The sequence below is a fragment of the Rhyacophila brunnea genome, unplaced genomic scaffold (genome assembly GCF_057557595.1).
Source record: "Rhyacophila brunnea isolate RB1 unplaced genomic scaffold, BYU_Rbru_1.0 scaffold_24, whole genome shotgun sequence".
Taxonomy (NCBI): domain Eukaryota; kingdom Metazoa; phylum Arthropoda; class Insecta; order Trichoptera; family Rhyacophilidae; genus Rhyacophila; species Rhyacophila brunnea.
In genome coordinates this window covers 13,793,911-13,811,672 of record NW_028232904.1, presented here as the reverse complement: position 1 = coordinate 13,811,672, position 17,762 = coordinate 13,793,911, and the positions used below count along the sequence as shown (strand labels likewise).

The following is a 17,762-nucleotide window of genomic DNA, read 5'->3' as shown; positions in this document are numbered from 1 at the left end:
AACGCACCACGTGGCTGATATACCAATATAATATATTATATTGAGTAATTTGAATACTGTGGGATACTCAAATATATATATAATTCATATAAGGATTTCGAAAAGTTTATATTTTGACGGTTGTCATTTTTTTTAAATTCCGATTTCCCGATAATTACAATAATATGTTTTAATCAGTTCAGTTTCAATCAAGTTTAAATACCTTACAATTTAAATTGAAAAAATATAAAAATTACTAGATAATGTAAACTTTAAATAAGTTATTGTTTACGTTTACACTATAATCGTTATGAATTATTAATTTATTCGTATTGCACGCATGGTATTCAGTGGCGGCCGGCGGTCTTCAGAATAGCATTTTCTGGTAGTGCGTAATGGTTTACCTTCTATAAAGAGAAGATCTTTTTCTTTCACCCTGTCACGACCCAGCATTGGAGCATGGGGCAAGCACAAGTTCGCGCCACTTCCCTTCGTCCATCGCCAACTCTTGCGCCTCCCGCCATGTCAGACCTGCATCACGTAGGTCGCTTTTGTGGCACCGCTGCAGGGTGAGTGAGGGCCGGCCATGGCGACGGAACCCTTGAGGCTGTGCCATAAGGGTACGACGTGTCACATTTTTTGGCGGCATCCGGAGCACGTGTCCTAGCCACGTAAAGTCGTAAAGCGTCTTTTCATGATTTCGTCAATCAGCGAAAGCTACCGTGTTCTCTTACCGACTTCTCAGAAGGTAAATTAAATATGTCTTTGTTTATTTATACTATTTCTCAAAAAAGATTTGAACAGCAAGAATGATTTAATATCAATAAAGAAATATAAATGTCACAGTTTATGGCTTACGCTCTGAGCGAACAATGCTTTAGCGCGTTAGCCAAATAAATAACCGCTGATGTGTTTTTTTATTATTTTGAATGAATTTGAGTGGTCCAGAAATAAGCGCGGCAGGTTTGTATTTTCGTAAAATGTTGGCGATTCGTTAAATATGTTTACTGTAAAAATATTAAAAATTAACTCCCCAACATTGTTATAAAACAGAAACTGGCGTTTTTGTTTCTAGAGTCATTCGTTTCGTGCGCCGATCTAAATGGTGTAAAAAATTCTACACTAAGCGCTATTACAGGAACATTCGGCCACCGTTTAAGCAGTATACAATGGCCTCATCGTAATCCTGTGCAAACTGAAAATCTATTTGGATCGCAATCGCTTTGCGCTCATGAACGGAGAATTATCAATAATACTGCTACATTTTCTACTTCGCGAAGTGAGTGATACACGTATGAATAACAATAAAAAGTTGAGCGATTTCTTCAAAAATGCAGGCAGTGCGTTGCACTTGCATGGTATTAGAGGAGCCGCCGCTGATGGTATTATGTGTAGATTTTCATGCAGTAACATGGAAAGATTGATAATATAAAATACACATTTAAAACTGTTAGTATTTCGTATTTGCGTATATAATCGATTGGTAAACTAATTTACCTTTTTCGAAAACAAGTAAACGACATTAAAAACTATGTATTTTCTCGTTAAAAAATGACAGATGTCAGATTTTTAGGTTATCCGTCGGGTGTGTACATCACTGATGCCAATGGTATTTTGTTGTGTGTGTATACAAGTTATTAAGTATATGCATGTGTACATTGCACTTACGATGGCCGAGCGGTAACGTATCGGTTTATAATGTCTTATAATGCTATAATGGATAATGGGTTTGATTCTTGGGTCTGGCAAATTCATAATATGTTGCTTTCGATAAATGTTTGAACCCAGAGTATGAACCTAATATCAATGACTCGTAAAAATAAAAAAAATTCTAATATTACAACCTGTACCTACTCTGTGGAAGCCCATATTATTATGATTTTATTAGAATCATTTACGGTGATGTAATATTAAGCAAGTCTTTTGTATTGGCTTATATAATTGGTGTTTACTTATACAACGTCCTTCAAGGCTATTTATTTAATTTTGGTTAAAAATTACAGATGTTCGATTTTAACGTTATCCGTCTGGTGCATACGTCACTGACATCAATGTTTACTATATCGCTAAGCATTAACCAGCCGATAAAATGGTTAAATAGAGTATAGTGATTGGTGGCATTCTATGCATCTAAGCCTAAGTATATCGTAAACATAAGATCACGCCATCTCTTTTCGTTGAACTTGACTAATTTTGTTACCGTTATAGTAATGTTTATATGGTTATAATAGTAGATGTTTATTATTATTTCGAGCAGATCACTTTTGTATGGTTGTGGTTGTTTCTGTTTTTGATTTAACTTAAGAACAATGTTCTTAAATAACACGTCATTGCTAATTAATAAACAATAAATAAATATATGCTCAAAAAAGATCACGGTCAAAACGCTATAATAACATTTTTTATTACTTAATACATAACTGACCACAGATTGACTCATTTTTATTGTACCAGTATATAAAGAGGTTAACTCTATCAATAAAATATAAGCGTAATGTGACACTTGATATATTTGACCATTATTTCGTAACCATAGGTTTTGGAGCCTTCATGAGTTTTTAGACAGCGGATAATAGTTTTTGTTTCACGGACAAAGAAAATATAAATACAATTAAACTTACAGTTAAATAAATTATATATTTTATTTACAAATAATAATTAATAATTAAAAAGTAGTTTTGAATACCTGAGTATCAAGTTTTGGTATTAAATTACATTCAAATATAAGGCCCGTTTCAGACAGGCCACCAGTGTCGCGCTCGATATAATATAGGAGGCCTTAGTATTATGGTTATGAACGCCACAGAGCTAATGAGTCAACACGTGTCCGGTACACTTCTTAAGCCGCCGATACACTTGTTACTGTCTGTTATTGATAAAATATACAATATTCCACAAATTACTTATGCTTATATTATAAAGTATATGCAGTGACGTCCCGTAGAGGTATGCAGGTTATGCGTTGCATAAGGGCGATGAATAAATGATCGACTACGAATATTACAACTTTTGAGAGCAATATCGGTTTTCTATAAAACAGACAATGCTGTGGCTTCATTAGAAACTGTTGATGTCTTAGTTAAAAAAAATGTCGAAGCACAAAAATTTTGACACAATAGTCATGGTTGTATTGTAATATATACTCTAATGGTGGTCTATGGCATATATATATTTTTCACAAGGGTGCCTCCAAATCTGTCAGCGCCACAAGCCTCCACGTACCTAAAACTACAACTGTTTGAGAGTAGGTTTCGTAGAAATGCTCTAATTATCAATAGGTAGATGCCAGATGGTGTGTAAAGCCAATTTAAATATTTTTTTGGTGTATTTGTCTATCTAACATAGACTAAAATAAATAATAAAATAGGTTAGGACTTAGGTATCTAACAAATTTTCAGACACTTTGAAAATAAAAATTAAAGGAGGCGGCATTGAAGAACTTTACGTATTTACGTAGGGACGTCATTGAGTATAATATAAAATAATCTTTTTTGTATCACCATTAAAACGTTTATCACCACTATTATTATGATTGGACATGTAGTATGTGTCTTTTAATAACCCATGATCTTCATACAAATGATAATATATGATTAACGCAATATTGTAGCAATAAAAAAATGACTAAGTACAAAAATTAAGTACACCTTGACACTAAACACCTACCAGTAATTGCTTGTGTATACTGCAAGATTATTACAACTGCAAACTGATGACTGCAACTGCATAGTAACTAATTAAAATAATTGAAAGAATGTGTAAACTGTAGGTAAGAATAAGACGTCTTAATGAAATTCGTCTCATTTGTTCACTACCTCAATACAAACATGTATATGTTTAAATAAACCATTTATTTTATTCAACAAATAAATCACAAGATTTGAGAATTTAACATTCTGTATATTGAACATACATAACTTGAAAACACGTTTAAGTTATAAATATGTTCAATGTCTATTTAAACCGATTGATATAATTTTTCATTTAATTAAACTGTAACATTAAACATTATTTATTGAATAGGTACCTACCTATATTAGTGACGAAGGGTGGTAGAAGGCTGTTAAGTTCCGACATAAATAACGCATACTAAGTTTTGTCAGTCATACATATCGATTGAGTAACAACTCAAAAAGTTTTAAAAGGGAACGTGCTACATTGTATCTATTCGAAGTTGAAACGTATGGTCAATCGCCAGTTTTAAATGGAAACAATCCGAAATGGATCTATCCAAAACTGGTTTTGTTTGAAAGTTTATAAAATTTCATATGGGTTTTTTGGCTCTCAAGGTATCTAATATGTTTTTTTTTCGAATTGTTTCTGTACAAAACAGGCAATAGCTCATTTTTACGAAAATTTTGTTACCAATATCGCAATGTCGAATTTTGAGATTTTGAGAATTGAACAAATTGCAGAAGGTTACAGATACATTGGTTAGTTTTTAAAATTCAATTAAACCTTGCCTAAAGTAAACCATAATAACACCCATAATAGCCGCGCGTAACCTAATAGGTTGACCAAGTGGCTGAAATCCATTTCTCGTAAAAAACAAAATCTGTTATACAAACCTTCACTCTCTGGAGGCCCATAATATGATCGGATATGGCCGGAAAAAAATCTGAAGTTGTTCTGAAATTATGTATCTTTAAAGCTTGTAAATGATTTTTTTTTTAAATTTAGACGTTTACTTACGATTATAAATTTAAAACATGTCGGTGGCAAAGCTTTTAAAAAAATATTTATGGCACACACGTTGTCGTCAAGAGCGAAGTAATTGGGCGAATCCGTTCAATGTTGCAATCTTTCAGCATATATAGCTAATAATTGGTGGAGTACAAAATTATTACAAAACTCGTATCAATGATTGCACCCACAATAGCCTTGTTGGTAGAGCGGTCATCGCTAAAGCCAAAAAGCATGTTATTGTGTGTTTAATCTAGAGCAATGACTCAATGGGTTGGGAAAATGACTAACGATTATTATATTCTGAATTCTTTCTTAAAGCACCGAGGTGCATGGTTGCTACATCAGTCCTGTGTACAAGGAAGTATGGTACTAAAATCTTTTCATTACGACACGTTAAAAGCATCATGGAAGGCTGCCGTGCATATTATTTCGCGGCTGGAGTGGAGATAGGGTAACTTAAACCATTGCTCGTAGAAAGTTTATTAATATAACCTCAATTCTGTCCCATATACTACGCTTAGCAGCCATCTCAGTAATTTACTTTCACTATATTTCGTAATACATACATTATTAGCGTGTGATGACTTTGACTTTTGGGAATGATATCATAAATTAAATATTTATCTTATAACTAATATTTGCTAGAAACGGGACATAAATTGAGCAGTATGGTGTATGCCGCATGGTATTGTGGAATGTAGCTATGGGACATTCTTAAATATATATATATATATATATATATATATATATATATATATAAATGTAATATTAGTTAAGTATATGGATATAGCACCTTTAGAAGATATCATTATAGTTATGTTAAATTTACCATACACTTTCATAATACACACATAATAATATTACATTGTACTTCACTGATAATGTTACAGTATTTCTGGACCACACGCTACTGGTACATCCAATGATTGTGTGTGATTTTCATTTGTTTCTCTTATGGTTATGAATACCTATAATTAAAATTTTAAAATTATCACTTGGCATTCAATACATATTATAGTTATTGTTTCTACGACACGTATTTCACTCACTAGGTAAGCTTTTTCAAGTATTTGAATCAAAGTTTATATTTTGAGTTTTAAAACATGGTTATTTTTGCAGCATTGAGTGACACACTTACTACTTATGTATGTTTTGATGTCAAAATAAAACAATAGATCGATAACAATCGTCAGCATTTACTCAATCATAACAAGATCAGTAGGGTCTATTATGATTGGTTAATTGTGATAATATCTCTTGTAATATATGTACTGTATTTGTATAAATCGGAAGAACAATGCATGAATCCTCACTCAACTCATTGAGTCCATCACGCGATGCACTTCTATCGCCACACGTCTTTTGCTCGACGTACGAGTAGTAAATCTTTATCTCCACGATGACATAACTATCTATAGTATTTTGTTTGAGGCTTTGATTGCGACTCACTGTCATATCGCCTCTTCTTATCTAGAAGAGGATCCGCGATCACTCCAATTCTTTTAAAGAACTTTTCAATTTTGACAAACTCTTCCGTCTTATCCAACGCCAGGGCACCTTTCAATACATCGACATTCTCAAAGATATCCGCAATTCGCAGTTGAACTCCATGTCGTTTATATTTAATGCATAGTACTGCTATATGTACAATATCCTCCAAAACATGAAATTCATTGCAGAGCTGTGAATCGCTTCTTCATATGAAAACATCAAATCTTTTACCCATTGTGTGTCCTGTTCTTAGCCTCAGTATCAGCTTAAGTTCATTTTTCTTCAAAGTTTACCAACCAGATCTATTATAAATACATTTTGTGATTCAATTCGTATAGAGTTTAGACAGCGTATAATATTTATCAGAATATTTGCAATCGTTCCATGCAATTAATATAATAATAATATATTCTGCGTGACACTAGTAGGTATAGATTATAAACGGTTCAAAATTCGGTTGCTTTATTTTATGAGGAAATGATTTCGTTTTATTATTTCATGCAACATATTTAACTATTTTAATTGATCACCTTTTCTATATCGCTTCTAAGATTTTACAATCTCAAATTACCACAAATTTCTACACACGATATATTCAAAACTGGGTTAAAACACTAAAACAACCAACAGAAAACTAGGTTAAAAAATCTACTGACATCATTGAATATACAATCAAACATCTCATTATATAACCATTAAATGTTATGACATAACCATAGTTTTATTATTGGATTTTTAAATGCCGGTTTACAGGTCGTTTCCATAAGAAATTTCATTAGGTATTATTTATTATAGACACGGTATGATTAGAGATGTCAAAACAGTATCGATATTTTTTTTCTGATACCATACCAGTATTGATACTTCTGTGTCAATACCGAATCATAATAATGTGATACTATGTCTTTTTCTAATTGAAGTTTTTAAATATCGATTGGCGATTAACATATTGCATTGAATTATTTTGGACATTTTCGCTACAGATGGGACATACAGATATAAAAGGTGTACAAGAATGAATAGAGACAGAATACATTTTCTTATTCGTTCATAAGAAAATGTATTCTGTCTCTATCTTTACCTATTTAAGCAAAGGCAAACGGCCTATCTGAATAGTCTTGATAACGGTGTTACAACCGAAATAGCTATCGACAAAACCTTTTAAAAAGCTATAGAATTTAATATAAATTATATTTTCATTTCTTGTAAAATGGAATTCTACCAAGTAAATGCTAACTCAATTAATGAAAATTAGTGTAAGTAGTTTTTTTTCATATTTTTTATTAATTATTTTTCAAGGAGAAAAAATATCAGGTGATACAACCTTCTCGGATATGGCTTAGTTCTGTATCTGTCAAACTATTATGAGAGTATCCCACCATTTGTTTTCTTTCCCGACTCGATTAAACTAAACGATTTATTTATTTCGTGTCAGTTTATTTTTATGTTTATAGTTTGGGTCAACGTGTATCTTTCTTTAAATTAACACCATTTAATACGTTTTCTACCTATTTCGCTCTCTCTTACACATTTACATAATATGTTTTCTCTTGTTAGAGACAAATTACGATAACTATATATAAGGCGATAGATAAATTATATGATCATAATCAACCAGAGTCGATCCACTGCTAGATGAAGGCCTCTCCTAGCTCTTTCCACTTTTATTGTTTCAAAGTTCTTTGCTGTCACATGTATTGGTTGAGTGCCGTTTGTATGCTATTTTATGATGGTATTTGTCAAATACTTATCACCTCATCGAGCAACATGCTGGTCTATTGCTATTCCATTTGAATATTGACCTCTGTCACATCGTGTACTTTTGTCTGCCTCCTTATCAATTGGTTTATTTTGTAGATTTTAAAAATTATGCCCAACATGAATCTGTCCATGAAATGTTGCAAAATTCGCCAAAAGCTGTAATAATAAATATGGATCAATAACCATACCGTTTTGAAGTAATTATTAATTTGACAGTTGTTTTGAGTCGATATTTCTGAAACATTCAACCCTCGCTGTGTTATCAGTATTACGATTATTTAAATGCGTAACGAAATAAATATGTACCGTAAAATAGGGTAAGATTAAACCAATACATTTTTTTAAATACTAATAAACCTAATTATTGTTTAAGCCTCAAATTGTGTTAAATAATAATCCCGAATGAATATATTTTAAAGTTACTATTATTATTTTATTAATATTTTTAAAGTACCGATACCATGTATCGATATATTTTTTCGATATGACAACACTAGGTGTGATAGATAAGTATTATCCGTTAGTCAGAGGTTAATGACCTTTAAGAGTAGTTTTTTAATATTATTGTTTATAAAATAAGATTGACCTAAATGTTGCAATTTTTGTATAAATATATTCATAAAACATGAATAGTATATTTACCCTGTGGTAAATATTACACTTTACCATTTTGGTATTGCAATATAATTAATGATATGGTACACTTCAGTTTTAAATGGCGTTGCACTCTCTACGTTATTAAAAGCTTAATGCTGATGGCATACTTATTGCAGTATATATTTTTTTATTGTATAAAGCACTTCCTATACACAAAGCGTATATTTAGTCTTTTACAAACAAGAGCATTACTAATAGATTCAAAATTTGAACGAGCTTGCTTATTGACGTAATATTGGTGTACTTTTACAAATTATTTTACTTTTGAAAACAATTTTACAAGACTTTTGATAATCTTTTTACAGCATTGTTTTTGTATTCTGCTAACACATCTACAACAGGTGTCTGTATATAGCACGTAGTAGAAAAAAGTAATTATTAGTTTATCGAAGGAATTAACCACCGAAAATATATTAAGTTTAAGTCAAAATGTGTCAAAAATCTCTGTCAAAAAATATAAAAACTTTTCAAAGATATAAGATTCGCCGCAGTGTTATGTTTTGTCTTTGTTTATACTCAGATTGCGAAAGATATCTATGCATCTTTTTGAAATTTTTAAACATACTGATAAAGCCATTTTCTTATCTGATTCATAGAAAAAACCGCCACTGTTTCAATTCTTTTCTGTTCAAAAGATCCATTCTACTATATTGTTTATATTTTTATACTTTGTAGAAAATTTACATTAGTAAAAAAAATCGTTTACTTTTATTTTATTAAGTATACCTTCCGTTTTATTTTACAGCAAACTACATCTGCGATGTCGTCATGCGTGGACATAAGATCAAAAAGGACGGCGAGGAATATCTTCAGTTTGACAAGATGAAGATCCATTTGGACGTCGGCGGTGGCGACATCTACCTCAGCAACCTTTTCAACGGAGACCCAGTCCTTGGGGGAGCCACCAACAGGATTCTGAACGAGAATGCAAAGATCTTCCTAAACGAAATCAGCCCAGTCTTGGAGAAATCTCTAGCCGATCTCTTCACCGATATATCAAACCGAATCACTCTTAAGTTTACATACCAGGAACTTTTCCCTTGAGCTATCAACTGTGGTTATTTTTATTTTTTTATTTTTTGGTAGTAAATGAGATATCCAAATATATTTTATAGAACAATAATTAAGTGTGTTTTATTTTTTTTGTACTTACTAAAATAATAATAAACAATAATTACAAGATAAAAAGAACTTTTTATATACCACGTTTTTAAATTTTGTGTTGAATCATATAGACTTGACGAAACTATGTATTATTAAATACTTTTTTTTTGTACTTGATAGAAATACTGAATAAATATAGAATACTGAAATGTCATTTTGACATTTCATATTGATTTCCATAGTAACACACGTATATATTAATAATTTAGTTGCTAGGACCCCCTTAGCAACTAATAATAGTGTTTTACTTTTTACGAATTAACTTTCCATACAAAATAGAATTAACTGAAAATGAATTCAATTCTGCTTAAAGATGGCTAAAAGTATTAAAAGAATGCATTTTCATCGTGTTCTGATATGTTCTAAAAGTTTCAAATGTCTAGCTAGTCGTGAAGTTAGTTAAAAATCTTCAATCGTCCAATACAAATCTTGGACAAACAAGAAGAAATTTGTACTGGACAAACAAGAATACGAGTTAATAAAAACGTGGTAATAAAAACTACTATAAATAGAAAAGCTGCAATACCTTGTAATCAAAGCCGATAGAATGGCAAATTGGAGATGGCGTGTTTGTGAGACATTAATAGTTATTAGTTCGATTCTTTACAAATGTAAATGTATTATTACGAGATAATAATAAGCTATGAATGGTGCCATTCTGTGATTTTATTTTATAATACATATTCAAGATATTATACGACTCAACAGTTTATTTTACAAAAATCACATATCTATATGATTTTTTAAAATAAATTTATTACGAATCATGCTCATGGTTTTCCATACAAAGTGATAATGTTACCACATTTAAGTCTAGCTGCTCATGTAAATACACTTTCTTTAATATATTGCTAAATAATGACATGCCACACTTGTCAAAGAAATTTAACATAATTATAATCAGTCACTGTTAGCCATCAATGAATTTAAACAACACAGAATGTAGTTATTTTTTTTACCATATCCGATGCTAATAAGGTCATATGGGCCTTCACAGAGTGGGGGTTTTGTATTATCAGATTTCGTTTTTACTCGAAAGCCACTTGCTCAAACTATTAGGTACATACTCTGGTTCATACACAAATTGAAAAATAATATATGTACTTACCAGACCCAAGATTTGAATCTGGGACCCACGATGTTATAGGCCGACACTCAAGCCGCGCGGTCATCGTGGGGCCGTAAATTAAGATACATAAACCTCCACCCGTTTGCATTATAGTTTTATACAATAAAATTATCATAAGTATCATTTTTTTTTGACATAGATGATGCAATCGATTCGATAAAAATATTTAATAGGGGGCCTACAGTTCAAGTCAATCATACAATTATTAGATTTTATAAGAATAAGTAGCGTACTTCATGCAAATTGAGTAGGTAGCTGCCTGTAAAATATTACTCAAATTGTAACAGAATCTCTGCGACTAGCATCAAACGCCAAACGGCCTATAACAGATAATTACCACTCAAACAGATAATTAAGTATAATGAACAACCATCGTCCTAAGTCATCGTTGACATCTACAGTAACTAATTATTACTTTTAGATACAGGATATGATTCTAAGAAAGAGAGACATTGATATTTAATAAGGTAGGTATTATGTTGATAGTGGGCATTTAATATATTTTTTATTCTGAGTGCCTCAAAATCAGTCATTGCTTTAAGCTTTCGCATATCTAAACCCACCACTGATTATTAAAATAGTGTACTTAATAAAATATTGTATCATGTGTATATGTTTATAGACATTTCGCTTTTGATTTTATATCAATTTGAATCATTCAATTTCGATTTTCCAAAAACATTAAAAAATTGACATACTTAAAATATTATGTGCAGTATACACTAACATATAAAATAATATAACAATCTAAAAGCAATTAAATTTACATACATTAAAAATTGTTATATTCCTTATTAACATACTATTATACTGTTCATTCACGTTAATAAAATTGTAGATCAACATATTGAAAATAGAGAGTTTATAAATAATATATTTTTTTATATTATGCTATCATCATTGTCAATCAGGGTTGATCCACTGCTAGATGAAGGCTTTGTGTAGCTCCTCCTACTCCTCTCGTCCCTTAGTTTTTGCTACCTCGTATATTCACCAAACTATATTATCAGTTTATCAATCCAGCGGGTTTAAAGGCACAGCGCTTTACGCACTGGATTACGAGGGCCATTGCTAGAATTGTAATACGATGATTTGACACTCTCTTTGATGATTAGATACACAGTTGAAATCCCTTTATAATCGTTTTTGCCCAGAATGGTTTAAAATATAAAAATAATCAAGACATTTTTTTTCTTCCTTGCTGTAAAGGTCAGAATTTTTTTTCGGATTTCATGGAAAAATATAACTTAAAAGTCTCACTAAATTCCTAATAAGTATACACATAAAAAAATGCAACAAAAAATATTGCTATCATTAAAAAATAGTATGTCAAATACAAAAATATAATAAGAATACTATTTATTAGGGAAGTTTCAAGTTGATAGAAAGCAATTTACAATGTGTGTTTAAACTCGAAGATACTCATAAAATCTATTACGAAATTCCTTCGTCAACAAGCCAAGATCCACATATTATGATTATAAACTTAATACTCAGCTAATGTTACTGCTACGCAGTGACGTCCCGTGGGGGCAGGCAGATTAAGTGTCACTTGGAGGCGGCGGTTGCTCGAAAGGCGGCAAATCAAGGAGAAATAGCTACCAAATTTAGTAAAAACGAAAATATCTACCCATTAAAAAAATCAGCTCACTGGTTGGAAACAAAATATATTTATTAATACAAAAGGTTTAATGTGACTAGTGTTTTTTGTCCGGTTTGCAATGTCTAGTTTACTTCCGTTGCCATTTGACGTCTTTGGTGACCAGAAACGACACGTGCAGATTTGCGAATAATTACAGTCTGCCTAATTAACCATGGCGCATGGAAATTGCGTTGACCCTCAAAACTAAATATGTCAACGATTTGAGTCTATATCGAAGTGTCGCACCGCTATTATATCTTAAACCTTAGCGATCTCAAGCTAAAAACCAATATCATTACAAATGTTTCCAAGTTTATGACCAAAAGCGACAAGGATCGCCCTTAAATCCTCAAGTATTTCAAAAATGACATATAAGAAAAACCAACATCAAAAAAATTCCCACTTTTAGGGGAAAATATTTAAAATTAAATTTTTTATGTTTAAGTGGGTATATGTTTTGTTAGTAATGTATCCATATAACACATTTCTTAAATATTGGAGTCATGAAAGGATGATAAAAAATACTGTATAAAAATGGGGTGGAATTTTGTCTAGGGACGTTACTGGATCCACATCATGACCCCCTCAACGAGGAGTTAGCAGGGATTTAGCCTGGGGGGCCTGGCGAGGCAGGTCGAACAGTTAAGTGAGATAAACCCACACAAAAAAGTTTGAATTTTATTTTATATTTATTTTTGAAGTTATACTTCTTTATGCGCGTTTAGAAAATCAGATCAGAGCATATTACATGTAACACATAATTTATTTTTTCACACGATTAGATTCGACCCACGATTGTTCGGTTATCAGCCGAACACACTGCCTTTACGCCACAGTATGATAATGCAGTCGTGATGATTATACAGTATTATGTTATAGCTTAGAATTGTTCCGTTCCCTAAGCAGCGAATTTATTATTATATGTACGAAGAATTGTTCCGTTGCCTAAGAAACGAATTTATTATTGTTGGCTAAAATAAAATAAAAAACAACGAGAAATAATTAAAGTTGTCTTTAAGTGTCTAGAATAAACCACCGGCACTCCAATAAGCGGCCCTCCTTTATTCTAGTTTTTATTGATATGGGGCTATTAAAACGTCAATTCTATCTTATATCATACTTTATTATTTGACAGATCTGAAACATGACGTCTCGCGCAATGATGTGATCATAGCCGACCATAGTGACCGTAGAATAAGGAGTATAGATTATTTTTAATAGTTTTCCAGATTTATTCGTTTTTCTCTTAATTGTGTTAATAAGAAAATTATTCGTTGTAGAAAAACTATGTTTATTGTGGTGCCTATATGCTCCGCCTATAAGAGAAGTAGTAATTTTATTATTGCATTTTACACATTTTGTTACGTAATACTAAGATAATATTAATTTTATTACGTAACAAAACAAAATATTATTCAAGTTACGTGAACGAAATGCAGTAATTATCGAGGAAATTTTTTTTTAGTAAAAAAATACCCAAATATATATTAAAGTTAAAAGAAAATCAAAACAGTTGTCAGAGTTCCGGTGACTTCGACGTACAAATTTTAAATGAGCCAGATCCGCTGGCGAGGGGGGGGGTTTATACCCCTACGATATTTTATAGTGAGGAAATGCGCATGCGCGGATTTTTTGGGCGACCATTTTTTTCATAGAATGTCTTTTGTTTTTGATTTTTCTCGGAGCGGCTGTCAAAATGGTTCCATTTTCAAATAACTACGCGGAGATTTCGATATCACATTTGCAACTCTTTGGTCTTAAAATTTTTAATTTAAAAACTTTCTTTAATGGTTTTCATATACCAATATAATCTCTATATATATAAAAATCTCGTGTCACGATGTTTGTGGTCGAACTCCTCCGAAATGGCTCGACTGATTTTTATGATTTTTTTTATGTATATTTCTTAGGTATGAGAATAGGTCAACAAGTATATTTCATACCGCTAAGTGATTAGGGTATCTCTATCCAGAAAAATTTTCTTTAATTTTTTTACAATTTTTTTTTTGTATTTTTTTTATTATTTAACATATAAAAATACCTATAACCCAAAATTTTCACCCTCCTAGCCTTATTATTTTTGTATGAACAAATTTAACCGTCGTTCGTATTTCAAACAGAACGAAATTATTTATGTTGTTGAATGACAGATGGCGTTACGTCCGAGAAGAATTCAAGAGAAGCGTCGCATCATTTTGACATTTCATTCGGCATATCACAACGCAGTGCGTGCAAAATTTTGTACGATATATTTTAATTTATCTATTTTTATGTGCGTGTATTACAGTGCACAATGCCAGCAAGACGCAAGGGGGGCCGTTTGGGCCGTCGAACGAATAAAGCAACAAACATGCAAAATAGTAAAGCAGAAAGAACAGACGAACAAATCCAACAAGATAACAAAAACGTGCGTGTAAGCATTTCACAATTGCGTGCATCCCAATCACAAGAGGCACGAGCTGAACGAAATCAACAACGACAATTGGAACGGAGCCAAGCGCGCCGGTTCGTAGTTAACACACGCAGAGCAAATGACTGACAACGCCAACAAGTACATCGAACATTTACATCCGCTTCGTTCCTTCGTCTCGCATTCGAGTACGAGCCAGATATTGAATATTCCGCTTATCCGAAAGTGCTGATTGGTGCTATGGACAAAGAATGTCCCCATTGTCATGCGCTCAAATTCAAACATGAGTCAGCCGGAAAAGCCGCATCAGGAAAAGTGCAACTACCAGAAATTGATATACCACCAGAACCATTGAACGGCTTGCTCATCGGCACGGTTCCAGATTCAAACCTGTTCCTGAATTCCATTCGCACATTCAATTCATGCTTCCAAATGACTTCGTTCGGAGCAACATAAATAGTTCACAATACTGCGGCAAATGGTCAACAATTCCATTCTACGTTCAAAATCAAAGGCCAAGTATACCACAAAGTAGGCTCATTGCTGCCAATGCCAAACGAACCACATAAATTTTTACAAATCTACTTCATGGGCGGTGAGGCCATCAATCATGTGGATGCACGTTGCGGCTACAAAAGCCTCAATTCGCCTAATGCCAGGCGCATCGTCGGCGAACTGGACGCCCTGTTGAATGAGCACAATGAATTATTGGAATTCTTCAAAGCACACATGCACGAATTGCAAAGTGACAATCACGCTATTGTCATCAATCCTGATAAAACACCAGCTGGAGAGCACGTGCGTCGATTCAATGCTCCTGTTGTTGACGACATTGCTGGAATCATGGTTGGCGACCGCACATCGACGCGAGAAATCGTGATTCGAAGAAAAAACAATAATCTGGAGCTCATCGCTGACACACATCGTTCATACAACGCTCTCTAATATCCGCTAATTTTATGGAAGGGACAGGACGGATATTGCATAAACATTAAACAACGAGATCCTGTCACAGGTAATTCATTCATTATGAATATCATTACTCATTTTGAATTGAGAAAATGTATGGTTGATGTTTTTTTGTTTTTATCGGCGGTCATCGTCTACAACGCTCTATTTCTCTTTCTGTCATAGATCCCATCCCCTCACACTTACGATACAATCGTTATTTTTTATTTAACAACCAAAATATTCACTAGAAATAATTCATATGGCAGAACAACGTTTGCCGGGTCAGCTAGTAATATTATAGATATTGCTCGTGAGTGCCAAGTGAAATTCAGATCACATCGACTGCATGGCTTTTAACTACAATACAATATAATCCAATAATATGTACTATCGCCAAATACATCGTTTGATGGTGTCACACGAAAAAAAACGCACTCGATTGGATTCGAACCACCGATTGTTCGGTTATCAGCCGAACGCACTACCTTTACGCCACGGTATGGTACTGCAATCGTGACGATTATACAGTATAATATTATAGTTTAGAATTGTTCTTTGCCTAGGCAGCGAATTTATTATTTTTGCCATTTGCAATTCCTTACGTAAACAAACTATTAAAGTCAGAGTGACTTGTTGTCACTTTAGAAGTGGTACTTTAAAGTTGGTACTTTAAAAATAAAAACAACGGGAAACCATTAAATAATTTAGTAATATAAGTTAAAGTGTATAGAAATAAACCAACGGCGTTCCAATAAGCGGTCCTTTTTACTGAGTGTGTAATTTTACAAGATAATTAAGAGCTAGTCAAAGAATGTTGTTTATCACAAGTTTTGTTTTTGTTTTGCTACGCCAAAGAAGTATAACTTCTAACGCGCGTACAAAGTACACACACCGATTATTTTTTGTGTGTTTCCTAATAAAAATGATTATTTATCCAATATGGCGAAGAGTCGCATGTTACTTGGCTATCACAAAAGAGCGTCGCGATCTGTGCTCAGTGACGTCCCGTGGGGGTAGGCAGAATGAGTGTCGCTTGGGGGCGGTAGTTACTCGAAAGGCGACAAATTGAGGAGAATCATTAGGTATATATTGAAATAGGTAAGTACCATAGCTTAGCTAAAACTCAGCTCATTGGTTGTAAATAAAATGTAATAATTAATATAATAGGTTTAACAGGACGGTATTTTTTTGTCGGGGTCATGATGTCTAGTTTACTTCCGTTGTCCTTGGATGACACGTCCTTGGTGAGCAGCAATGACACATGCAAATTGTCAGGTGTAGTATTTTTAAATGTATCTGAATCCGTGGGCTCTCAATATTATCTATTAAAGTAGATATGGCATTTAAATTAGGTTTAGTGGTATATTTTGTTGGTAATGTGTCCATACAACACCTTTTCAGATATTGGAGTCATGAAAGGATGATAAAAAATACTGTATAACAAAATGGGCCGGTATTCTGGCGCTGCCTAGGGGCGGCATTTTATTTAGGGACGTAACTGCTGCTACGTATCGGGAAAATAAAATTTTAAAATGGTAATATCTCATTTTTACCAAATTTGGACTAACCATAGTTTATCTTTTGCATACATAATTTTATACAACATATTATATTATGTTCTTGATGTCTTTTAAAAATTAAATCGAATAAAATCGCTAGTTTTGAGCTTGCGCCGATTGTGATTTGAGCCTTCCATAATTTTATTATTCAATTCCCAAATAAAATTTATCCAAAATACTTATTTTAAATCTGTTTGAAGATAATAATTATTGTTATGAATTGAATTGAAATCTTAAAATAGTATACTATGAGCTTATAGAAGACAAATTAATTAATCATGAACTGGACATCATAATGGGTCACCAAACTATTGGTTAATTCTGTAGGATGCA

At 32.6% G+C, this 17,762-nt stretch overlaps 1 protein-coding gene across 2 annotated transcripts in view; it reads left to right on the top strand.

The window, feature by feature from the left end:
* The window catches only part of LOC147069078 (protein takeout-like), a 49,609-nt gene extending 39,912 nt beyond the window's left edge, over positions 1-9,697 (top strand). For both annotated transcript variants that reach the window (XM_085951285.1, XM_085951286.1), the window contains exon 5: positions 9,320-9,697. In XM_085951285.1, the coding sequence (XP_085807411.1) occupies positions 9,320-9,618 (299 nt within the window). In that variant the 3' untranslated portion in view covers positions 9,619-9,697. The remainder of the gene's footprint in view (positions 1-9,319) is intronic.
* Positions 9,698-17,762: the final 8,065 nt, after the last annotated feature.